This window comes from Haliotis rufescens, unplaced genomic scaffold (assembly GCF_023055435.1).
Source record: "Haliotis rufescens isolate VD_foot unplaced genomic scaffold, xgHalRufe1.0.p SCAF_4, whole genome shotgun sequence".
Classification (NCBI taxonomy): domain Eukaryota; kingdom Metazoa; phylum Mollusca; class Gastropoda; order Lepetellida; family Haliotidae; genus Haliotis; species Haliotis rufescens.
In genome coordinates, this window is record NW_025964112.1 from 17346109 (window position 1) to 17372940 (window position 26832).

Below are 26832 nucleotides of genomic sequence, written 5' to 3' on the forward strand. Positions count from 1 at the left end.
CTATCGCTTAACAAAGATCTGAGGACTTCCCATTACGGGTCACGTCAGAACGACCTTTCATCCGACCAATCAAAGCATCGCTTACCAGATCATGAAAGTGACAGTCGGAATGTATTTTCTATTCATGCAACCTCGAAAACGTTAACACGGGGTTTTCCGAACGACAGTGACGGCTCGTACGACTGATTCCGTCAAAATTATCGTCTATCTCTCGGTTCCGTGGGATAAACATTTGAAAGGAGGACGCGTTGCACAGTACATAGGAAGCTCTGCCATACACTCTCAACCATATATTAGACATTAGGGAATGTTCGTTTGTTCAGTTTTCAAAATATTAATCGAGAACTGTGTCAATATATTTTTCAAGCGTTGGGAGAAATGGAATTGCTAGGTTGAAACGGATGACGTAAAGCTCGAGAAAACTGATTTCTTATTGGCTGATGTCGACTTGCCTGATGTCATTTCAGTCGTCGGTCAAAGTTCGCGAAAGGTCGTCCCGACATGACCCGTAATGGGATGTCCTCAGATCTTTGTTTAGCGGCAGCGAGAACATAGATCTGATTTAAATGAGATTGGTTTCGAAATAGTTATGAAATATAAGGAAAAGGAGCCCAGAGGCTCTCTTCGTTTTCAGATACCGCAGTAATCTAGACTTGCCAAATATTAAAGCCATTTGTTTCAGGGTCTGTATGACAGACTAGACTTACACGTGGCTGTGAGAACTTCATGACTGCCGAGTCGTCCATGTGGGACCCGAAGAGCCCGTGCAGCATTCGTTTTCTAATGACCGCTCGCGCAGCCCGTGTTTTTATCGTCTACGCTGCAAAAGCGATTCGACGAGGCCAGAGTTTTTCTTAAGTTTAATTACCGGGTGAACTTCTAGTTAATTTAAACATCGACCAGTGAGTCATAAACGCATTCTGATGTATATTTCTTGACATAATTACCGACATCCACACCAGACTCTGTACAAAAGGATTTCCCTGGAGAGAACAACCTGTGTCACCGGGGGTTTGTGGGTAACTAGCTACACGTTGGAAGTCACCGACCCGTGAGTTGTTGACGGTGCGGTGAAGTCAACAAGATGGCACCATGGGGATGTGTGTTTGACTTACTGATGCTTGACGACGGGTGAACACACACGATTCTCGGTACATACAGTTGAAGTTACTGAGTCCGCGAAGATCCGGGTTAGAATAAGCCTTCAGCAACCCAGCAACCCCACTAATGGGATCGGGTGGTCAGGCTCGGTTAATGCATGTCATGGTATCCCAATTGCATGGATTGATGCTCATTATATCAATCACAGGATTGTCTGGCCCAGACACAATTATTTACAAACCGCCGTCGTATAGAACGAATATTGATGATACGTTAAACAAACAACAGTAGGTTATTGCTGTTATTGTTGTCCCGCGGGTTCAACAATTCATTGTTGGGATGTTTACACTATATGTTGTCATGACATGCCTTGTGATAAATCGATGTCTGACAAGTTGTTTGTTTGTTTGTTTGTTGTTTAACGCCGCACTCAGCAATATTCCAGCTATGTGACGGCGGTCTGTAAATAATCGAGTCTGGACCAGACAATCCAGTGACTGGCACCATGAGCATCAATCAGCGCAATTGGGATACGATGATATGCATCAACCAAGTCAGCGAGCCTGACCACCCGATCGCGTTAGTCGCCTCTTTCAACAAGCACAGTCGCCTTTCACCGCATGTTTGACAAGTAAAGAAACAACAATATCCACATAGTATGGTCGTGTTTGTTTCACATTGTCGAAGATACACACCCATACAGTGTGCAAGAGGGACGACGTGCATATGACTCCCGAACTGGTGTTGATTGTCAAAACTATAGGTGTGGAAAGGTGGGGTGAAATGAATTGGGGTCTAACGTCGCGTTCATTATTATTGCCCTTTTTTAGCGGCATGCATGCACGCGTGATGGCTGCTTATGCTAGTCCGGGCTAATGCCCATTTTATAGTGGTAAACCACGGAGATACCATGCTGCAGTATAACAATCGATTCCCCACTTAGACACAGTATTCTGCACCGATTGACATAAAAATATACCAGGCTTGTTCACAGGTATAGTGCTGGTTGAAAGATTCCAAGTTACCCAACGCTATGTAACATACAATGTATACTACACAAATGAAGTTAAGGTCCACTCGATTATTTCCTGCCATGAGTATGAGACGCCAGCCCTGGTAACTGGGTAAATAACGACACAACACAGGCAATGTTTCAATGTCGAGTCCATTATCCGATGTCGTAATAGCTGTGGAAGTGGAGAGAGTACATACCGGTTTTATTTTATTTATTTATTTTTTATTTTATTTTTTATTTTTTTATAATTTATTATTTTTGTTGCATTTTACATAAGTTGCGCATACATATTAGACTTGTCACTACATGTTCTAAAATAGTAAATGACAGCTTGACCAAAACTTATTAAACATGTTAACATTCGAATTCAAAGTTGCTGCATATTTAGTTAAGTTGTAATAGTCGGAAAACTCCCGTTGGATGTCTTTGAAATCTGGCTTTTTATGTTGTATTCTTTTATTAAATATTTAATATTTTAATATAATTATCATTATGTTGAGAGGAGAATTGTTTCTTTGGGTGTAACCCAGGAAAACTATTTCCTCAGATATATTTGTATTTATCTGAGCGTCCGAAGAAAGTCAGACTTTCAATTCGTTCCAAAGAGGGCGAACACAGGAGCATTCCCCAAATAAGTGAAACACAGACTCTTTCTCTTTAGAACAGTAACTGCACAAATCACTATCCGCGTATCCCATTTTATAAAGACGTGAATTTGTGGGTAAAATGTGATGTAAGATTTGATACTGAAACCATTGGAATTTGATGGCATTGGTGCATTTGAAAGGCACTAGGTTATAGCTAGCACGTTGTCTTTCACCTATGTCATGACCAAATAAGTGTTCCCATTTCGCGAAATACCAGTTTTATGTATGCATGATCTAAATCTGAAGTTCATACACGACGAGGTATATGCTAGGTCACATTTGGTCTATTGTATATATTGTTGGGGAAGTCTTCGAGTGAGTGAGGGAGATTGATTTTACGCCGCTTTTAGCCATATTCCAGCAATATCACCGCGGGGGACACCAGGAAGTCTTTGAAACGTTAATTAAAATTATCTAAAGTGTTCACATGTTAACTGAAGCATTTGTTTCCTTTATGAATTTGTAAATGGTCTTTCATATGGGTGTGTGGCTAAAACGCACGGAAAAAGGTCGACGTTACAGTTTTCAAAATTTGTCAGCTAGTGTCGTATACTTGACCTGAATATCTCACTTGTTATAACTTTGTTGTTTTTCTCATTGGCAATAGACTTGACTGACGCGCAGGATGCCCCACTTTCCTTTCTATCCCCCGGTTTGCAATCAGCATGTCCGTCCGTCCGTCCTTCTGTCCTGCGTCCGTTTTCCTCTTCCGGAACTCCAAAGCAGTTGAATATTTCTTGATGAAACTTGCTATACAGATCAGTCTAGTTGTGAACTGATCCCCATTGATGATTTGGGATTTTGAAAACGACTGAACAGCATTATTGTTTTCTTCACTAAACTTGGCATGTAGGCAATTACATGTAGGCATGTAGGCTTTTCCAAATTGCGCCAGATCAGGGGAATATCATCTGATGTCATCTGATGACTCTTGTTTTGCTCTAATAGTATGCAGTACGATTTCGCGGTAAACGTTTATTTAGCAATGGTTTAACTAATAATTCCCGTGCATCCCTTACTATCTTGGGAAATATTACATGAACGCAAAGAAACATCGATTGTGCAACAGCACAATATATTGATGTTCAAGAAACATGAATTTTTCTGTAAACATAATCTCAGACTGAAAATGGCTTGGGGTCAATTGTCAGTTCACCCGTGGAGATCCGGGTAGAGAATATAGTCATTCAGTAAACCATGCTTGGCTTAAGAGGCCACTAACGGGATCGGGTGGTCAGGCCCGCTGACTTGGTTGATGTTTGTCATCGTATCCCATTTGCGTAGATCGATGCTCATGATGTCAATCACTGGATTACCTGCTCCATTATTACATACCGCCGTCATATAGTTGGAATATTGTTGAGTGCGACGTTAAACAACAAACAAACAAACAATTGTCAGTCCACAAATCAGTATCGGGTATGACCACCATTAGCAGTGATACAAACTCTACAACGGCGCCTCATTGTCGACACATGTTGGTTAAGGAAGTCTTGTGGGATGCCATTTCAGATCTGGCCTGAGGCCTGTGGCAGTTGGACCAACGTCACCGGTTTGGATTTGAAGTCGGCGTAAACGACGAATAGATTGTTGGGATGTCTCTGATGTCATGTGACCACACGTGCAACGAGTGGGCGTACTTTGTTGTGCTGTAAATTTATGCGACGCCAACTGGTCTGAACGAACGGGAAAACGGATAACTTCGTCACGGTGCCGTACACCTGTTAGACTGCCATCGATGACCACTAAATGGGTCCTGTGAAGCATGCTTCCCCATTTCGCCCCCAACGCCGAATACAGAAGGTGTAACAACACACGCGTGAGCGTAACATTCCATCCGAAGTCGCTACACACGTTGATGGCCACACGATGGGGGCACGGGTGGCCCAGTCGTCTAAGCCGCCGCGATTCGCTGTGCAGAGTTGCGTCCCTTGGGCACGCCAGAAACCTATGATTGTGGTTTCGAGTCCCGGTTCGCCCCAATTATGTTTTTAGGTTTGTCAGCACCATACCCGTGCTCGTGGGTTTCACCGAAGTGGTAAACGTCTGAGACCTGCATCACTTCGGGCTTTCCTCCCACATTAAGCTGACACGCTGTGATATAACTGGAATACTGTTAAAAGTTAAACCCAACTCACTCATTCACTCACTGCTGTCCTGATGAACCCTGGAATCATCTGCGAAGAGGCAGTTGTCTTGACCAGGCGATGCAGCTCGATGACGTGGCACCAAAAATGGACGTACAGCAGAAAATCGAGGTCGGATGTTATGTTCTCGTACTTGATTCCTGCAGTCCTTGCACTGAGCCAAGAATGCTAACGAGCACTACGATCTTATTTTCACGAGACTGGTCCAAAAACGTTCTTTTCTGACCCTTAATTTGCTTCGTTGGCCATTCTGTTTAAATTACGATTAAGAAAAGCTAATTTTATCGATCACATGTGATTTAACGTTTCATTACAATTCCAAGGTTTTGATAATAATAGCTTTATAGTAAATATACAGTGAAGTCGAGATATTGTTTTCCCAGGGGCGGTTCTCTGAATGAAACATTCCCTGCCCCGCCCTGTTTCACTTAACTCTTTACATGTGGAATTGATTTATTTCCTAGTTCGAGACAATGCATTGATCCAGCCGAAGGGCTGAGTTCAGTAATCATTTAATGGATGGAAGTGATGCATTGTTGTAATCGAATCTAGATCTCGAGGAAATCAATAACTGGGTCGATATTACCCGGCATGTGCCTGGAAGCAAAGGAAAGGCAAAGGATGTCTGTCGTCATTACCCTTATTGGAAAATTATTCCAGCGATATATAGTTACATGGCTGGCGATATTTAACGCCGTACATTACGCTTGATAAATAAACTGTGGGGGAGTCTTAAGTAGGTCTTCCAGTGTTATGTCTTCATTTCCTGCACTAGCATGTTCACAACCTTACTGTCCTAGTGTCGCGTGAACGTGCTGATGTAGTACTTTACCAGTGACAAATCCTCACAAAACAACATTTAACATCAGGAAATATCGATAATGATGAAAGTACATTTAACCCCATCCGCATCTTAAAAAAAACATTTATCTATCTGCATTAAAAACAAATACACCCGAAAGATTTAACATTTAACTTTACCAAAGTACATAATATGTATTGTCATGCCTTTTTATTAATAACATACTTTCCGTTTGAATGGAAGACGCATTGTCTTATATATGAACATATTAGGATACTGCTGTCGTCCATAAGTTTGTTCGAATTTCGCTAGTAACATACACGGTAACCGTGAGTTCACGTCGCGTGCAGTCCGCAATATCCAAGCAATATCACGGCGACCTGCATATCATCGAGTGTGGACCAGATAAACCAGATCCTGCTGAACATGAGGGCACGCCAGCCACACCATCGGGGCATAAGCACACCAATCAACAACGCCACAGAGCCTGATCACCAATCCTTATGTACAGTAAACTACGGGTATAACGAACTCAAAGGACTACTAATTTTAGTTCGTTATAACCGTAGTTCGTTATAAGCATATATACAGCATAACTACAGCAAATAGTCGGGACCAAACCAAAAAGTAAGTTCGTTATATCCGTCAGTTCGTTACAAGCTTGTTCGTTATAACCGTAGTTTACTGTATACTAGTGGTTGCCTGTCACATGCAGTCGTATATCGGCCGGTGGGGACCTATGTGTACCCAGAGGCCTGCACAGCAACCAATGCTTGCCGTAAAAGGCGACTATCCTTGTCGTAGGCGGTCGAGTAGCCTTGTGGTTAAAGCGTTCGCTCATCACGCCGAAGACCAAAGTTCGAATCCCGACATGGGTACAATGTGTGAAGCCCATTTCTGGTGTCCCCTGTCGTGATATTACTGGAATATTGCCAAAACCAAACTCATCATCATCACTATCCTTGTCGTAAGAGGCGACTAATGGGATCGGGTGGTCAGGCTCGCTGACTTGGTTGATGCATGTCATCGTATCCCAAATGCGTAGATCGATGCTCGTGATGTCGCTGATCCAGACTCGATTATTTGCAGACCGCCGTCATATAGGTGGAATATTGCCGTTAAACAACAACCAAATACCAAACAGTTGCCTGCGCGGTTCGCATTCGATGTATCTATATTCTACGCTTTCACTTGAGTTGTCGATGGCATTTTGGTGAAGTATAAATTAACAGCAAATGAAAATATTCTGAAAACAAATATAGAACTTGTTGTGGCCTTACTGCATGACGTAACTCACGTGCAATGTTCAAATATATCACGTACATGGAACCATATGTCACACGCGGGACGAGAAAATGAATCGCCTGCAGCAACCTGTGATGTTTATTTGACAACCGTTAAGAGGTAAGAGCGAGTTGCATGGTAAACATTGCTAGAGAGTACTAATCGATAAATGTTGTCACGGGTAACATCAATCAACGACAATCGATTCATTTTGTCTTTCATTTCACAATGCAAGCGTTTTATCTTTCATTTCACGATGCATAAAGTAAACTATATTCCAGTCCCGTGATGCATATTTATCCATCCAAAAAGCAAGAAAGGTTTTATAAAAAGTTTATTTACAGAGAATTGTATTTTCAAATATACAAACATTATCAGGTTCTTTTAGCGTCCTTTGAGTTCAAGTAAAATAGCAAATTTACAAGACTGTACATGCTCTGAGAGACACACAAAGAAAACGAAACGGCTCGATTGGTATGGAGTGCATATACATGTATGTCAGTAATGAGAGATTCGGTGACTCAAACAGAACGTCGCTATGTAGCTATATAAACATTCATCATTACAAGGCATGCTCATGTACAAACTCTCGACTTACGATCATATAGAACATTTTTCATAAATGCGTATTGTCGAATGACCATTCGTTAGAACTCGTCTTCTTTCTTAGCTTTTACGGGGGCACAGGTGGCCAAGTCGTCTAAGGCGCCGCTATTCGCTGTGCAGAGTTGCGTCCCTTGAGCACGCCAGAAACCTATGATTGGGGGTTCGAATCCCTGTTCGCCCCGATTATGTTTCTAGGTTTGTCAGCACCATACCCATGCTCGTGGGTTTCAGCGAAGTGGTTAACGCCTGAGACCCGCATCACTCAGGGCTTTCCTCCCACATTAAGCTGACACGACGTGATATAACTGAAATACTGTTAAAAGCGGCGTTAAACCCAACTCACTCAAAATCTTAGCTTTTACAAAGATGAGTGGCCACGAATTGTAAAAGTAACTTTGTTTCGGAATCACGAATGCCATCCGGACAAAATGGCATCTTCGTAGTTCGCCGACAAGAGCGACAGCCTGATTCCCTGGGTAGCGCCAGTGAACCATGCTGCAAGGGTGAGTGGTAACGAATGGCATTTGTTTCTTCTTTGCTGCGGACAACCGGAAGTAGTTGTCGACACATCCGTCGCTTTCACAAAATTACAGCAATTTCCAAACACGTCTTAAGTGTGACCTAATTTTTTCTAGCTGGAACCAGCTAGCAAATTTGTAAATAATTTTACAATTTACATAAAGAATGTGTTGGGATGCGAACTTTTTTAAAAACATAATCACATGATACTGACCCAGCACAAGTTTAAATATTCATTTTCAGTTATGAAGTATGCACAGCAAAATAAGAATAAATGATACTGATTTTGAAATATTTAAAAAAAGTATGAAATATGAACCCCCACACTAACTGGACCAATCGTTAAATAGATAAGCGGAATTATAAAGCTTCATTGTTATATCGTACTTGGGGATATTAAATGTTCAGCCATTCTCACAATGTGCATTATATACAATAAACACGGTAATAATGCTAAGATGTTTTTGAGGGATTTACACACTACCAAAGGATTGATAAATAAGCAGACTTTGAAATGCATACTGAAACACTTTAGAAACGGGACACTTTCCTTTATAATTATATTTGTAAACAAGGCAAATTTCCTGCTTCCCTTCCGTTGGTTCAGCATTCGAATGAGACTCATACCTACCATTCTTTTGTGACCTACCTACCATTTACATATTTGAGTGAATCACAAAAAGCAGTTACAACCTTCTAACATATTGAAACACTTCAAAATGGAATTAAAATATTTGAAGTTGGTGTTGCGTTTCTAAAATGTTTCAGTATATATTCACCCTCTTATAGAACTATGTTTATATACTTCCGAGACGGCAACGTGCTGGTTTCCCGTTTAACATAGGAAGTTAACAAAGATTTACAATAGGAAACGCCTACTTACTAACTAATATTTTATACTGTTTTTAATTCCGGCATATGTGTTGACCTGTACATAAAACATTATATCACAGCACAGAAATTCCCCCTGAGCGAGTTATCACAATTCAAACAAATACATGACCACACTTGGTGTGGCCTTATCTACAGACAGTGTTCTATTTGTGTTTCATTTACAATTTCATTTATAGATGATTCTAAATTGTGTTGTATAATTTAATATATTTATATATTCAACATGACATTTAAATACCAATGAAATGGGACTGCAGCCAATGATGCGTTAAGAAAATATGACCCTAAAATTAAACAGGCCATGAATAATAAAATCGTGTAAAATATGCTTTTTCATAATTCGTTTTCATTTCGTCTGCCCATCTTTTACATTTCTAACGACCGCAAAGTCTCTATAATGTAAAGCTCTAAAAGGCACATTCACACTTATTCACTGACACCACCAGCAATATTGTGACGTCACAATGCAGTGTTAGAGCACGTGCAATTCCCAAGCTCCTAACTGCATCCACATCTCGTGTTGAAGAATGTGTCACCCGTTGCAACGGAGGCCTCTTAATTACATAGAGAGGAATTCTGAAAGTTATTTATTCCACTGAATAATTATTGGACGACACCCGTGCTGGGAGTGCCTTGTTGATTGATACGTTTCAAGATTTTCGCTGACATCTTATTTGGGGATTGTTTTCCCACCGAAACAAATATTATTAAGACTTGCACATTTGAACTGGAATTTTTAAGTTGAATCAAATAGCATGTGCAGAACACATGAGTCACGATGTGAAAATTCCCAGCGTCATCAATAAGATACCATGGTCGGCGACCATTCTTATGGCTTACATTTGTTTGTAGATGGTAAAGAAATTGACTGTTCAAGAACACTACTCAATTTACAAAGGACATTAAAAAGTCATGATTTACTTGTGCTATATGCCCATGGACAAATACTGTTACAAAGACCACGTTGTGGCATTGCCAGGGGAACCACGGTAAATACTCGCATGGTATTGACCCCATGTATGTACACGGTCGATCAATGCAGTGACGCTGCTGACACAATTCAGGGAACCTAGGCAACGCCGAGTCAACCTCGGTCAATACTTAACATCCCTGTTTGGCATTTTAAGATAAAAAAATACAAACATAAAACTTCGTATGAGAGTCTAATAATAAATATCGGATCCGAGAGACCACCAATGGTAGTACCTACCTGTCTGATCGCTAATGTATAAATCTAAATACGAAGCGCGGATCATAAGTCGTACAGGTGTTGAACCAATCTCATCCATCTACAATATGGTTGTATTGTGGCGATACGATTCTAATCTCGATAATTGGGTGGTAACACCTTAAGTCTAGCATACATGAATACTCCTTGACTGCCATGTTAAAGAACCGTATGCCATATATTCAGTGCACTCTAGTCAGTGTAAGCTAACAATGACACTGACATGAAACACGGTACGCATCCGTTAGCAAATAGAAGTGTCGACGCGAGTCGATTTATGGGATACATGATATCACGATATGAGACCCGTATCGTAGCATAAATCATCGACTTTTTCCAAAAATTGAAATTAATACTTTTTCAGCAAAGTGAAACTGTAATATAATGTTGCATAAAACAACACCGACGGAAAGCGTTACAGTCTAGTGTTATATTAGTGTGTTTTTTTCAAATATCATAACGTGAAATACCCATAGACTGTAAGATGAATAAGGCACCGAGACGTAGTCCATTATTCCACTGAATGACTTACTGTTTAATAAATCCGACATACGTTTAATCAATTCGTCAAATATTGCTTCAAATATCCTAAGCAAATAAATGTTTAATTATTGTTTCAGCAAAGCATATAATATTTCGAAAGTTTGCAAATCATAGTTCTTTGTTGCTTTGAGAGTACAACAGTATTCCACTGAATAGTTCATCATTTCAAAGTATGTATCCGCAATCCGATCTATGTCGAAATGCTGCTCCTTCTTGTAAGAAATATGGCGGCTCCAGCGGCCATGACGATGAAAGATATAGAGGCTTTGATGACGTCACATCCACACCTGGCTGGTCGCATCTTGTGCAGGATGATGTCCACGACGTTTTTGGTTGTGGCGCTGCATCCGTCCAGGTTACTCATGTAACACCTTTCCAGTTCGTCCATCATACTAAAAATACAAAAATTAAAACTGAATACATGACCACATACTTATGCTTAAACGAGAGGCACCCAACTTGACTTTTTCTCCTATCACTATTTCACTTATTCTCAGTTTTCTCCTCCACAATATATACACATGCACAAAAGTTAAGCGCCACCCACCATATTTGTGAGCTGTTACTTTTGGCACTTAATGATGACTATTATAACGAGATGTACGATTGTTATAAGCCGTATATGTAAACCTCATGTGATGCAAAAGTTGTCCCAAAGCAAGTTTGTCTTGTGTTCCAAAAGAATATGAGCAGAAAGGAATTTTACCGAAGACCAGAAATTGAAGGATTAGAAAACATTGAAAAACTTTTTTTGTCATGTAACTGTCATGAGATAAGCAGACCATATCAGGTGTCACATAGACACCCTAGGGAGTGCAGAGTCTATTGCAAGACAGAAACGTCAGTAACGTGTGTATGATCCACGGACATTGACCACAGCTTCAACCCTACGCCTCATACTCATTACAAGTCGTTGAATGTTTCTCTGAGGCAAACGGATCCATTCTTCATGAAGTGCGGCGTCAAGTCCAGCGAGATTTTGAACTTGGGGATCACGGTGTCTGATTTTCCGGCCAAGAATGTCCCAGAGATGCTCAATCGGATTAAGATCCGGACTAGAGGCCGGCCAAGGAAGAGTGGCAATAGCTTCTTGACGCAAATAAGCCAAAACTGCCCGAGATCTGTGTTGTCTAGCATTGTCGTCCATGTAAACAGGTCTTGTCTGAAGAGGATGGTTGTCAAAATGAGGGACTACCACTGGACGAAGAACGGCACCTTGGTATTGTTGGCCATTCAGGTTTCCACGAATTGTCACCAGCGGAAGTTTGCAGCGGAAGGAAACACAACCCCATATCATGCCAGACCCCCGCCACATGCTAAGGTCTTCTGGATGTTCCTTGGTCCAAAACGAGTGTTACATTGCCTCCAAACACGTATTCGACCATCAACAGTTCGTAGCAGCATTCGACACTCGTCAGTCCAATGGATCCTTCTCCAGTTGGCCAAGTTCCATCGACTACGGGCACGACACCATATCAGACGATTTCGCATGTGCCTCTCAGTCAGTTGAGGACGTTTTACTGGTCTTCAGGCGTTATAACCAGCCGCTCTGAGGCGACGCCTTACGGTCTTCGTCGAGAGTCTCTGATGGGTAATCCACTGCAGTCTTAAATCTGTTGAAGTGGCAAATGGATTTCGTCTGACTATCCTGAAAAGACGTCTATCCTCTCTGTTAGAGGTCTTTCTTGGCCTACTAGACCTATGCCTGTCATTGACATCATTGGTTTGACCATGTTTGACAATCAAACGAGTGATAACACTGTGATGACTTGCAATGGCCCTGCATGACATGCCAGCATTTTTCATGCCTATCACTTGCCTTCTTTCAGCGTTAGTTAACTTTCTCCTCACCATGGCTGATTTTCAACCTCTATTGGAAGGGGAATCTCACACGGGAGCAAAATGCAACCACGTGTCTGAAACTTGAATTTCACTATTTATAGGGTAGGGGAACTCCAGTATACGTAAAGCACGCTTTCCTTGTGGTATCTGGACAAATTTGGGTTCATGAAACTATGGAAGCTTAATTCAGTCATACATCATCATATTTCGTATTTCTGATTCCCACACGTGAAATCAAGAGACTATGAATATGGTGGCGCTTAACTTTTGTGCATGTGTATATCAGTTAATAGTTGAATTGTTTGCATTACTAAGAAGTTGACGGATGACAAAGTAGACACAATGTATGGATAACAACTTCTTTAATTCTCTAAAGACGACGTTTCGACAACGGTATAAGGATCTATACCGAAACGTCGCCTTTACAGTATTAAAGAAATTGTTATCCATAAATCGTGTCTACTTTGTCAGCTAATAGTTATTTTGCGCAGTAAGCAATGTATCGGTTTTACCACGGTGGCCTGTGAGTGGTCGAGGCGGACCAATCAAACCAGTTGTAGCAAGAGCAACGACCCAGGCCATGGCGATTCGATAACACTATCATCGACATGTTATTGTAACCTACAAATACAAACTTTTAAAGTCTTTAGTTTAGATGCTGTGACAAACTAGTCGCATGTGACCACTTCTGTCATGGAGTCCCGATGGTGACGTAATTGGCTTTGGATAAGTATATATCATCGACATTATATATTTCAATAGCAAAAGCTGCACGATATGAGTGTTTGGTAACCTAGCCTCACCTTTCAACTTGAACTTTAACTCGCACAATGGAAACAAAAACATTGCCAGAACCAAAATCCAAGAAACAAGGCCTATGTGAGAATTATTCTTATAAAAACAACAGGTATAAACTTACTCGCACTTGACGTCTGCTGTGGCGGAAGTGATGGTGGAAATGGCGGTGTTGTAGCAGGTCTCTATGGCAGCTTTGTTGGTTGTGACGCACGTTCCAATCACGCCTGGAAGACAGAAGGCGTTGTTTGTTCACAATTACAACATTCAAGGCATCAGTAAAGCTTTCAAAAGCGTCTGTAGTATACGGAGGACATCTCCAAATTGGATGCATCAGTGACCAAAATGATGTCCATGCAATTCCCTGTTTTTATTTGTGCCCGTGTCTTTTTAGGTGAACAATTTACTTGCCTTTCCATGCGTTTGTGACGGGTGCTACCTATTGGGCAGGATACCTAGTATTACCACTATTTGATAGTGATTCATAAACACATGCTTATTATATAGTCACAATCAATGGATTCTGCTTAAATTGGAGATTTCATGTTTTTGTCGTTTAAATTTACGATGCTTTATTCCTTCCGGGCATCAGGATAACATAGATCTTTATTTCATTAATAAAAGCAATCCCAGGCCAACGAGTATCTTTCGTGGTGAAAAGAAACAAAAATTACTCTACGTGCCAAAGTGAGAATGCGACCTGCGCCAAGATTACATACGACACAAGGAACACAGTTACGAGGTTCTACTTTCTTGACCTTGACCCCTAGGTAAAAGGTCATTGCTTTTGTGGTAACTACCTTGCATGCCCTGGAACTATGACGACCAGAAGGGGAGACATCGACAGGGTCTAGCAGACAGATAGACAATTCCAGAAAAAAGATAGCCATGGTGTAGTAGACAGATAGATAAGGTCTAGACGAAAGATTGAAACGTCTAGTAGACGCATAGGCAAGGTCTACCAGACAGACGGACATGGTCTAGTAGACGGACATAAAGGGTCAAGTAGACGGATGTTCAGGATGTCGTGGACACGCTGACAAGGTCCAGCAGACGGACAGACAGAAGGTGGTGTAGTTCAACTCACTGCCTCGCTGGTGCTCCTGGCAGACGAACTGGTAGACCGTGGGGATGACGTTGATGCTGAGCACGAGATCCTGGTTCTTGGAGCCGATGCACTGCCTCTCCGCCGAGATCTTACACGTGAAGAAGTTCAGGAAGGACTCTTTGCTGGTGTCTCTGAGGACATGAAACATGCAACATTTGATCCCCGGAACAGATATAGTCACAGGTGCATGCATATGTTTGATACAAAGGTATATGTTTCCTATGGTATGGTTCTGGCACAGTCGATGCAATGATTTCGTTTCATGTGTGTGAACCAAATTTTAAGTTTAGAGGGAAAAGGTAGGTCATCCAAGTCACGACAAAACTCCACGATGGAGGATGGGGAGTGTCGAACCTTGCAAAAGTACTTGGCGATACTAACCAATGGCATGCATTTGGGCCGTGTCCTTTTCTGCCGTAAACTCATGGTCAGATATGCTAATCAATGGCAACGACTTTCATGAAAAAAAACCCCCAAAAGCAAGTTAGCCTCCAAAATATTGACAAAGATAAAAACAAAGCCAGAACCTTGGCGCAAGGATGTTCTCGTTGAACCAATATCTTTCCTTCCGATCAACGAATCTATGTCACTGGCTACAAGCATGTACTTACAAACACACTCGGTCCATATCCGCCGTTACCCACGATTTAGGGTCGACCGCCGCTTCGAAGTTGGCGTGGTAGTTGTGGGAGCCGTCGCAAGAGGCCATCTGTGACGCGGAGGGGCAGGTCGTGGTCGGGTGTGAGTAGCCCCCTAAAGTACAAGAGAACCAGTCAGTGATCAATGGACCCTGTGTGAGGATGTAATTCCTCAAAATAAGTGGGATGTCAGATTGGAGGAAGGGTGATGCGGGTGTATTTGTTCAACACCCGGGTGAGAATGCCCCTCACCCAATCCTCGTGTATGAAGTTTCTTTTCTTTGGTTGGTTGGTTGGTTTGTTGTTTTACGCCACACTCAGCAATATTCCAGCTATATGACGGCGGTCTGTAAATAATCCAGTCTGGACCAGACAATCCAGTGATTAATATCACGAGCATCGATCCACGCAATTGGGACCGATGACATGCATCAACCACGTCAGCGAGCCTGACCACCCGATCCCGTTAGTCGCCTTTGACGACAAGCATAGTCACCTTTTACGGCAAGCATGGGTTGCTGAAGACCTATTCTACCCCGGATCTTCACGGGTCTTCTATTCTTTGGAGATACGTGAGTTATCCCTTGACATTTTGTTGGGGGTTTGTAAGATCTAACCTGCAATTAACTTTTATCTGAATCAAATATATGATAACGCCACCCTTTTTGTTTTTTATATGTATACTAGTAGATACTTATATGTAACTGACTCAGCAAACTTTAAAAATGATTTTTGTAGACATAAACGTACACATTTTACATGCTATTTGCACTTCGCAATCACTTTTTCCACTTAAATCAGGTCAAAAATGGATAACAAAATAAACCTAGGTTCAATAAACTGTAGTGGTTTGGCAGTATAAAAGAAAAGAAATCAGGAAGATCTGACGGAAAAAAAATCAATATAATTTGTCTGCAAGATATTCACATCTCGAAATTGAAGATATAATGAGAAATAATTAGGGGCTGCAGAGTCTATATAAATCAAATGCACGAGGAATTGCCATTCAATTCCACAATATGTTTTGAAAATACAAATCCACACCACTAAATTTGATGAATTTGGTTGGTTGGTTGGTTTGTTGTTTAACGCCGCACTCAGCAATATTTATGGAAACTAAATCAGGACCGATACAATTACTGAAGGATTAAGACTTTGTAATATATATGGATCTAATAGTGATGGTCCAATGTTCTATAATTCCTTATGTATAAAGTAATAATTCTACGTGCAATACAAAATGGCCAGTTGTCATCTTCGTTTTGTAACGAAAGGGGCTATATACAGGGTGACCTAGACTAACATCTAGTCTCTGAAATGAACTATTTTACAGAAAAAACCCAGTTGTTGAATTATAGTCGTAAAATACAACAAAAAGGAGCCCAGGGACTTTATTCCTGTTACTGCAGTAATCTAGACTTGCCAAATATTATAGACTTACATGAGCTGTATTGGATATGTTTGTTTCAGGGTCTGTATGACAGACTAAGGGTTGCTCTATCTTTTAATCGTGAAATACCTAGGATTATGATAAGAAACAATAAAGATCTTAAGGAGATAGAGCTAAAAGCAAAGAATGTATATTAGGACAACATGCAGATGACATACTTCTTTTCTTGAATGGAACAGACGAGCATCTTAGAGCCTCTATTTCATAACTCAGTTAATTTCCATAAATTATCAGGACTAAAGATGAAGTTGGCTAAAATAAAGGCTGTTTGGATTGGTTCCATGTCCATGTCATACAAAACTGTGATTCCACTTTGACTGGCATTCAGAAGACTTTGAAGTATTAGGAATCGAACTTCACACGTCTGAAAGTCCTTTGGGTAATACCAGGAAAAGACCTCAGCTGGTTCAAATTACATCTTTTCAGTATCTTTTATTTTTTCCTTTCTAAACATGTCTTAAGGGAGTTATTTCTTGTTCGCGACCACCTCCATGATCTAGTGGTAGAGCACCCGCCCGGAGAGCGGAAGGTTCGGGGTTCGATCCCCGGCTGCGTCATACCAAAAGATGCTGAAGATGGTACTTGTTGTTACCCTGCCAGCGCTCGGCATTAAGGGACTGGTCGGTTCGGAGTCAGTATACTGTGTCTGAGTGGGGTATCCATGTTAAACTGCGGCATGGTATCTCAGTGGGCTAGCGTTAATAATCGGCATTAGTCCGGACTAGGACACACACACACGCACGCACGCACACGCACACACACAAACACACACACACACACACACACACACACGTGAACGCACCGTTAAACTCACCAACTTCACCACCTCACCTTTATTGCTAGCCTCAACACATCGTTATCATGAATTGTATTATCAAACGTCCATGTTTCAGGAACAAATATGTATAGTTTCTTTAAGACCCTGTCCAGGGAGGTTATTCTGGGGAGGATCACAAACAATTTACGAAGAAAAAGATTCCACTAGGCGTAAAAGCCAACATAGCTGTTACAGTTACCGGTACATTAAAACATTGTTTGCGGTATGGCCATTTCAAATACCACGATCATATAGTTCATAATGACACATTCACAATGGCAAACCCCCATTATGTAAACTGAGGGGCAAAAGAAAGTATACCGAGTTTGTCTTTCATGTAAATGAATTGTTGTTAAATTTGATTGTTTATTTAACTCAATCATTCCAGTAACAGTTTGTAAAATGTAATCTGTGGCTGGGTAATTGTGAGTAAAAATAAATTGGTTCAATGAAGCCTGCGCAAGAAATGATTTTGCAACCACTTCTTTGTAATGTTGTAAATTTATGCCGAAAAAGCAAGTTTATTAATTTTCAAAGATAGATGCCTAAGATATCCATCATCTGGGAGGTATTTTTAAAAAAACCCAAAGTTTTAAATCAAATTATATTTTTAACATAAAACAACGTAGAAGTATTATTTGAGTTCGGACTAAGCGCCAGTACAGTTCTTGTTTTTTTGGATATCATATCGCTAACTGGAGATATCTTCAACTGAAAATATCATATATGATATACAGTAAACTACGGTTATAACGAACACGCTTATAACGACCTGACGGATATAACGAACTTACTTTTTGGTCCCGCCTATTTGCTGTAGTTATGCTGTATATATGCTTATAACGAACTACGGTTATAACGAACTAAAATTAGTAGTCCCTTTGAGTTCGTTATAACCGTACTTTACTGTAATCAAGTTAGAGGTATGTTTCTTTTTGCCCCAGAGTTTATAACCTTTAAGTTCCCCTGCTATTATCCTACAACGCTATAAATAATCATACCATTGTTCCATCATGTGACCTAAGTGATAAATCTCGTCAAATATTCATTACACCCATATGTAGAAAATGTAGAAACTGTTCTCTCCACCTACGCCAGGTCATGGCTACAGACTGGAACATCGGTGTGCAATTAATCATTCAACCAACGTGACCGTCACAAAACTGACGTTTGTTTTGATAAACATTGTGGCAGTGACATAGTGATATCGACCACAGTGTAGGCGAGCCAGCCTCTCCTGATAAATGGTTAGTACTACAAGATGTCTTACTAAACGTTACGTATGGATCGATAGAGCCTGGCCACGACTTGTGTGTACAAATGTCGCAATGAAAGCGCGTTGGTGATAACGCCACAGAACTCAATTGATGCGCATTAAGGGCTGTGTAAAACGCATTCCTTGGTCTCAACATGGATTATTAAACATAACCTTTTCAACGGCAGCTTGATATCGATGAAGTTTTTCATGTCAATAAGAGCTACCTTTTAATCTAAATCTGTAAGGATTGTTGAACACAATATTTTAATAAATTAAATAAAGGCAGTTTAACACTTCCAGTGACTGACCAAGGCAGATAACAAACAACAGTCCGCCACTTAATATTGGTAATTAAATACCAGTGTTTAATTGTAGACTGTTTTGGATTCTGGTATCACGGAAAGCCTTTATTAAGGAAGTTGGGCCAATGTGTGTGGAATATTTCATTATTGTTACTTTTAACTTTTATGTTATTCTAATTACGCGTGAATATAGTCATCATTTTGCAACTCTAGCAACAAGGGATGTCAGGCTCCCGTGGGGATTGCGATTTAGAATATGTCCCCAGCAACTTAGGCTGCTCGGTAAGAGGCGGCCAGATGGATGGGGTGGTCAGGCTCGGTGACCTGGTTGATTGTGTATCACCGTACCCCGACGGCGTTGATCGTTGCTCACGATATCAGACACTGGATTGTCTGGTGCAGACACGATTATATACAGGCCGACTCCATATAGCTGGAATATTGCTGAGTGCGGCGTTAGACAACAAACAAACAAACAAACAGGGCGTGTTAAATTCACTATTGGTTTACAACCGACAATAAACTACATAATACGCCTGCCAATGTATTGCTGTTTCTATTCTGTATCGAATTAAAAAAATTATATTTACTTATTTTTTTTAATAACCGGGTTTGATTACACGGGCTTCTGTTTCTGTATGGCATGTCGCGAAAAAGGATAAATGTTTTTAAATAGTTAGTTAAACACAAACTGGTTCCCGCAAAACAACGCAAATAAAGTATCGCGATACACATTGTAACGTGACTCAAGTATCACGATATATATCGAAAAGTGGAGTAATGGCGTGTCATGACACCGCTACTAGTAACTGTATATATTGTTACTTGACTTGAACGGGTTAGAATTGGTCTCTAGCAACCCATGCTTGTCGTAAGAGGCGACTAACGGGATCGGGTGGTCAGGCTCGCTGACATGGTTGATGCATGTCATGGTATCCCAATTGCGTGGATCGATGCTCATGATGTCAATCAATGGATTGTCTGGTCCAGACTAGATTATATACAGACCGCCGTCATATAGCTGGAATATTGCTAAGTTCGTGGTTGTTCGTTCTTATCCGGACTTATATTGGTTTCATAGAGCTAAGCCCACTAAGATACCATTTCCCAGGTTAACATGGATATCCCACATAGCAATGACTCCGAGCCGGCCAATCCTTGTTTTACCCCCTTTGGTGCCGAGCACCAGGCAGGGTAACAACAAGAACCATTTTAACGTCTATTGGTATGACACGGTGAAGGGATCGAACCACAGACCTTCTGCTCTCCGGACAAACGCTGTTGCCACTCCACCATTCACGGAGTCCGTTCTTTGAACATTCGATACTGCGTTGATTGTGTCGTGTTTGCCAATTTCCGCAAACTGAACTTGGACATTCTTTATGGATGAACTGAGAAATTACTGATAAAGTCACAAACGCGAATAATGGAGTTTATTTGTGGAAATAAAAGGTGTCAGTGAAAGAGGCAAGCAGGCATTATCTAGCCGATAACTGATAGGTATTGTACAGTATGTTCCCTCCTCCCGAGAAGTACATGAATTTCACCTTGACCATTTTATGGCTTAAAAACCTTACAACTTGGCAACGGTATATACTCAGTACGTTATGTATGTACTTCTTAGTTCCAGTACCGTTTCTACTTTAAAGGTGCACTTGTTCCTACGGTTAGAGGGACTCTACCGTGACCGTATCGTGCGTAGGCTGCACCACACTTGCTTCATTATTGACTGCAGTGTCATTGAAATAATCTAATTGTCTACTTGTGTATAGCCTTTGCCAAGGCGACGATAAAAACCCAGAACGGGGTATCGAGTGCAATGCGATCAACATGCATGGATCTTATCGTCATGCTCCGTTAGGTTGCTGTATAATTTACTAGGATATATATAGAGAATCTCACCCGAGTGTCTTTTGATATCAAATATATCAACACGAGTTGATAAAAGTGGAAAAATTCCGAGGCTTGCCGAGGATTTTTGCCACTTTTATCAACGAGTGTTGATATATTTGATATCAAAAGACACGAGGGTGAGATTTTATTTATCATCTAACATCATTCTTCCAACTTTTTTAGTTTGTAGACAGTAATAAGCAGTGTCTTAAGTGTAAAAAGTACTGCTAACAGCTTCAGTAGCAGAGCCATTAGTGATGTCATTTGATTGTGACGTCATGGTAACCAATGACGTCACAATGGTCTGCAAAGCATTGTGATGCAATTTCATTGCAGCGATATCTACAGTGTAGATATCGCTTGATCTCACCCAAGCGATATCTCCTGTGGGATCCAGTTTTGGATGATAAATATGGAATATTCTCAGATGATTCATTGACTTTTTGTTTTTTTTGTTTGTTTCCTTGGTTGTTGTTTAACGCTGCACTCAGCTTTATGGCGACGGCCTGTAAATTATCGAGTCGGGACCAAACAAGCAATGATATGTATTAGGAGCAACGATCCACGTCGTCAACCAAGTCTCCTTACGAAACATTACATGCGACCAGCCAATAGGTTGCTGAATGGGACAGATTCGAACACGGAACCCCCCGGGGGCTCATGGACATGTTAGCGCGGGAACGGGCTGCCCAGTTGTCAGAGGCGCCGTAATTCGCTGTGCATAGATGCGCCCTCAGCAATATCAGGATCCGCCGAATTATGGGTTCGAATCCCAGATTATCTATGCTGGTTTTACCAAGTCTACGAACTTTGTCACCGGTGAGTGAGTAGAATTTTACGCCGCTTTTGGCAATATTCCAGGCGGGGGACACCAGAAATGGGCTTCACACTTTGGGGAATGGAACCCGGGCCTTAATCGTGACGAGCGAGGCTACTCCACCCCCACCCTACATTCCCGACCCCACCCCCTATCTGAGAATGAGCTTTCCTCCAGAAGTAAGCCATCCTCGATTGCGCTCGATTCTCTTCATTCTAGAGTAATTCGATTAAAGGCTTTTATTAACGTCGTGTCATTCGAATCAGATTAACGAAAAGGAAGCTGTGGCATCAAGTGGGTCTAGGGTTCATTACAAAGTGTTTGAGTTAAATTACACTATGAAGTATTGTTTTACTCTGCAGTCTGCAATATTCCAGATTTATCACGACAACCTGTAAATAATCGAGCCCGGGCCAGGCAAACCGGTGGTTGATAGCACGAACAACGACCGACACCGTCGGGAAAGATGATTTGACGACGATCCAGTTCACAGGTTGTAACCTGGAGGTATCCATTATAAGTAATTCTCCAGGGGAATTGTAATTTTTGAATTTGAAATTGAAATGTTAATATTTGTTAATATAAATTCTAATATATCTTATAGTTAAGATATATGTTTGCACGAGCATTGTATAAACTGCCGGGCAAAAGAAAGAATATGCACTTGAAAATTGGATTTGACCAAAAAAATGACAAACGTTATCAATACGTTACTAGGCTGAAAATTGTTGCCGAAACACAGTAAACTGATGGTAAAACAACAACTATGATACCCGTATCAAATACATCAACATCGAATAACCAACCACTTGTTGTTCTTTATTTCATTTTTTGGCCACCATCAAATATGAGTCTATACTTTTTTGGCCCAGCAGTTTAGTTTAAATCAACTTATGAAAAAGAATATTGACTTTAATTTCAGGGCCTTTATATTTCTTGTCAAGAATTTGGTACAATATAATATTATTGTGTGTCTCTCGGAGCACACCTTATTTTTTTCTTCGCCCATACCATACATTTGTGCCTGCTGGATTTATGCTTTGCGTAAAATTCTGCTAGTGGTATTGGTGGGGTCACTACGGAAGCCTTTTAGGGCCATTTGTTTTTTTTGTTTTTTTCGATGCTATCTTGAAATTTCAAGACACTAAGTTGAAATTTCAAGATGTAGAAGATGAAATTTCAAGATATAAAAGTTGAAATTTCAAGATATAGAAGTTGAAATTTCAAGATCACCGAAACTCTTAATTTAATTTAATTAATCACTCACTAATGATACGTAGGGTTGTATACAATTTATCAGGGTTACCGATATCGATATTTGTAAAGATACACAAATGAAATAATTCCTTATGTTAAATTTGCTTACTGATTCAGAAAAAGACAACGTGCCATCCTATTGTGTACAACATTTTAAGAATTGGTGAATAAGCTTACATACTAGTACCAGTATATAAATCAGAGAAACGCAGTTCACAGCAACCTTATTTACTCCACGTTGGCAGTCTCTGTACATATTTAAAAATGTTGAAGTATTAAGAATAGATGGAATGTTAAACTTAGATTAAAATAAAATAATATATTTTTTTCAACAAAAAGGATCCACTTTGATCTTACGGGTTGTGGGGGTTTTGATACCCGATGGCTATAAAAACAACAATAATAGATGTCACCAAACGGTTAAAAACAGTTACACATCAAGCACAGATTGAAACGGCGTCGTCACTTTAATAAGACGGTTCTGAGATGTCACAAACAGTCGTTATTTGTCATTTGTTTTGAATTGAAGACAATGAGTAAAAGCAGAATTCTTATTTTAGGAATATCAGAAGTAAATTGACTTCCTTTAAATTATTTATTGATAAATTGTATACAACCCTACGTATCATTAGTGAGTGATTAACTAAATCAAATTAAGAGTTTCGGTGATCTACGGAAGCCTTCTAGGGCCATTTATATATATATATATATTTTTTTTTCGATACTATCTTGAAATTTCAACTTAGTATCTTGAAATTTCAACTTCTATATCTTGAAATTTCAACTTAGTATCTTGAAATTTCAACTTCTATATCTTGAAATTTCACTTTAGTGTCTTGAAATTTCAAGATAGTATCGAAAAAAACCAAATGGCCCTAAAAGGCTTCCGTAGTGATCCCACCAATACCACCAGCAGAATTTTACGCAAAGCACAAATCCAGCACGCACAAATGTATGGTATGGGCGAGGAAAAAAATAAGCTGTGTTCCGAGAGACACACAATAATATTATATTGTACCAAATTCTTGACAAGAAATACAAAGGCCCTGAAATTAAAGTCAATACCAAAACGTACAGTACAGTACACTGCACCATTACGTTATTTTACAGGACCGTCGTATTCCCTGTAAGAACCATTGACAATAATCAGTGGAGGCCCCTTGGAGCCCCCAGTTATGTGCGTGAAGGTAAACACCTTGAAAGGGAACAACATATTAATAATAATGATCATAATATTTTAATAAAAAAGTGAAAGTACCCAACCTTAGTAAAGTAACATGAATCAACTACTACATGCATGTAAGATTATTTTACACATTCGACATCTTGAATAATGTACTTTTACCTATGAATTATTTCAGGAAAACTTACAGATGATTCACATCAGCAAAGAGGAAGTCCACTTACCTCCTAGAAAAGTTAGAAACACAATTTGCACCGGGAAATAATTCATCCTTCTTAACCTATTTTATCAGATTCCAGCAGAATATCACCAGATCCAGCAACAGTAAACGCCAATATGGAAGGTACTGATCAAAGCGTATTTGTATATCTGTCGCCATGGCGACGAGTTGGGCTCTAAAGATAAATATCGATATTTGTAGAACAATGGACGATGATAGGTCGCTGTTGCTGTGGTAGACAGACCCACTGCGGGATCATCGGTGCCAAAGTTCAAATGCTATACAACGATCTCATTAACCTAATACCAAATCACAGGGGAAACGAGAAATAGGTTAAGCTTTAATCCTTCACGGCTGAACATTCAGTCCTAAGGCATTCATTATGAGACATACGTATATAAACTATCAATGGAGTTGTAGGGCTCCAGAGGCATTCATTATCAGACATACGTATATATACTAGCAATGGAGTTGTAGGGCTCCAGAGGCATTCATTATCAAACATACGTATATATACTATCAATGGAGTTGTAGGGCTCCAGAGGCATTCATTATCAGACATACGTATATATACTATCAATGGAGTTGTAGGGCTCCAGAGGCATTCATTATAAGACATACGTATATATACTATCAATGGAGTTGTAGGGCTCCAGAGGCATTCATTATAAGACATACGTATATATACTATCATTGGAGTTGTAGGGCTCCAGAGGCATTCATTATCAGACATACGTATATATACTATCAATGGAGTTGTAGGATTCCAGAGGCATTCATTATAAGACATACGTATATATACTATCAATGGAGTTGTAGGGCTCCAGAGGCATTCATTATAAGACATACGTATATATACTATCAATGGAGTTGTAGGGCTCCAGAGGCATTCATTATAAGACATACGTATATATACTATCATTGGAGTTGTAGGGCTCCAGAGGCATTCATTATCAGACATACGTATATATACTATCAATGGAGTTGTAGGATTCCAGAGGCATTCATTATAAGACATACGTATATATACTATCAATGGAGTTGTAGGGCTCCAGAGGCATTCATTATAAGACATACGTATATATACTATCAATGGAGTTGTAGGGCTCCAGAGGCATTCATTATCAGACATACGTATATATACTATCAATGGAGTTGTAGGGCTCCAGAGGCATTCATTATAAGACATACGTATATATACTATCAATGGAGTTGTAGGGCTCCAGAGGCATTCATTATAAGACATACGTATATATACTATCAATTGAGTTGTAGGGCTCCAGAGGCATTCATTATCAGACATACGTATATATACTATCAATGGAGTTGTAGGGTTCCAGAGGCATTCATTATCAGACATACGTATATATACTATCAATGGAGTTGTAGGGCTCCAGAGGCATTCATTATAAGACATACGTATATATACTATCAATGGAGTTGTAGGGCTCCAGAGGCATTCATTATAAGACATACGTATATATACTAGCAATGGAGTTGTAGGGCTCCAGAGGCATTCATTATCAAACATACGTATATATACTATCAATGGAGTTGTAGGGCTCCAGCGGCATTCATTATCAGACATACGTATATATACTATCAATTGAGTTGTAGGGCTCCAGAGGCATTCATTATCAGACATACGTATATATACTATCAATGGAGTTGTAGGGCTCCAGAGGCATTCATTATAAGACATACGTATATATACTATCAATGGAGTTGTAGGGCTCCAGAGGCATTCATTATCAAACATACGTATATATACTATCAATGGAGTTGTAGGGTTCCAGAGGCATTCATTATCAGACATACGTATATATACTATCAATGGAGTTGTAGGGCTCCAGAGGCATTCATTATCAGACATACGTATATATACTATCAATGGAGTTGTAGGATTCCAGAGGCATTCATTATAAGACATACGTATATATACTATCAATGGAGTTGTAGGGCTCCAGAGGCATTCATTATCAAACATACGTATATATACTATCAATGGAGTTGTAGGATTCCAGAGGCATTCATTATAAGACATACGTATATATACTATCAATGGAGTTGTAGGGCTCCAGAGGCATTCATTATCAAACATACGTATATATACTATCAATGGAGTTGTAGGGTTCCAGAGGCATTCATTATAAGACATACGTATATATACTATCAATGGAGTTGTAGGGCTCCAGAGGCATTCATTATAAGACATACGTATATATACTATCAATGGAGTTGTAGGGCTCCAGAGGCATTCATTATAACACATAAGTATATAAACTATCAATGGAGTTGTAGGGCTCCAGAGGCATTCATTATCAGACATACGTATATATACTATCAATGGAGTTGTAGGGTTCCAGAGGCATTCATTATAAGACATACGTATATATACTATCAATGGAGTTGTAGGGTTCCAGAGGCATTCATTATCAGACATACGTATATATACTATCAATGGAG

General features: G+C 40.1%; 1 protein-coding gene across 1 annotated transcript; it reads right to left on the bottom strand.

Annotated features, from left to right (window-relative positions):
- Window positions 1-7824: 7824 nt before the first annotated feature.
- LOC124149222 lies at window positions 7825-24523 on the bottom strand. Its single transcript, XM_046520669.2, has 5 exons — window positions 24371-24523; window positions 15143-15284; window positions 14511-14662; window positions 13548-13650; window positions 7825-11178 (listed from the first exon to the last, which is right to left on the bottom strand). The coding sequence occupies exons 1-5, from the start codon at window positions 24414-24416 to the stop codon at window positions 10977-10979; spliced, it is 645 nt and encodes a 214-aa protein (XP_046376625.1). The 5' UTR covers window positions 24417-24523; the 3' UTR covers window positions 7825-10976.
- Between the last annotated feature and the right edge of the window lie 2309 nt (window positions 24524-26832).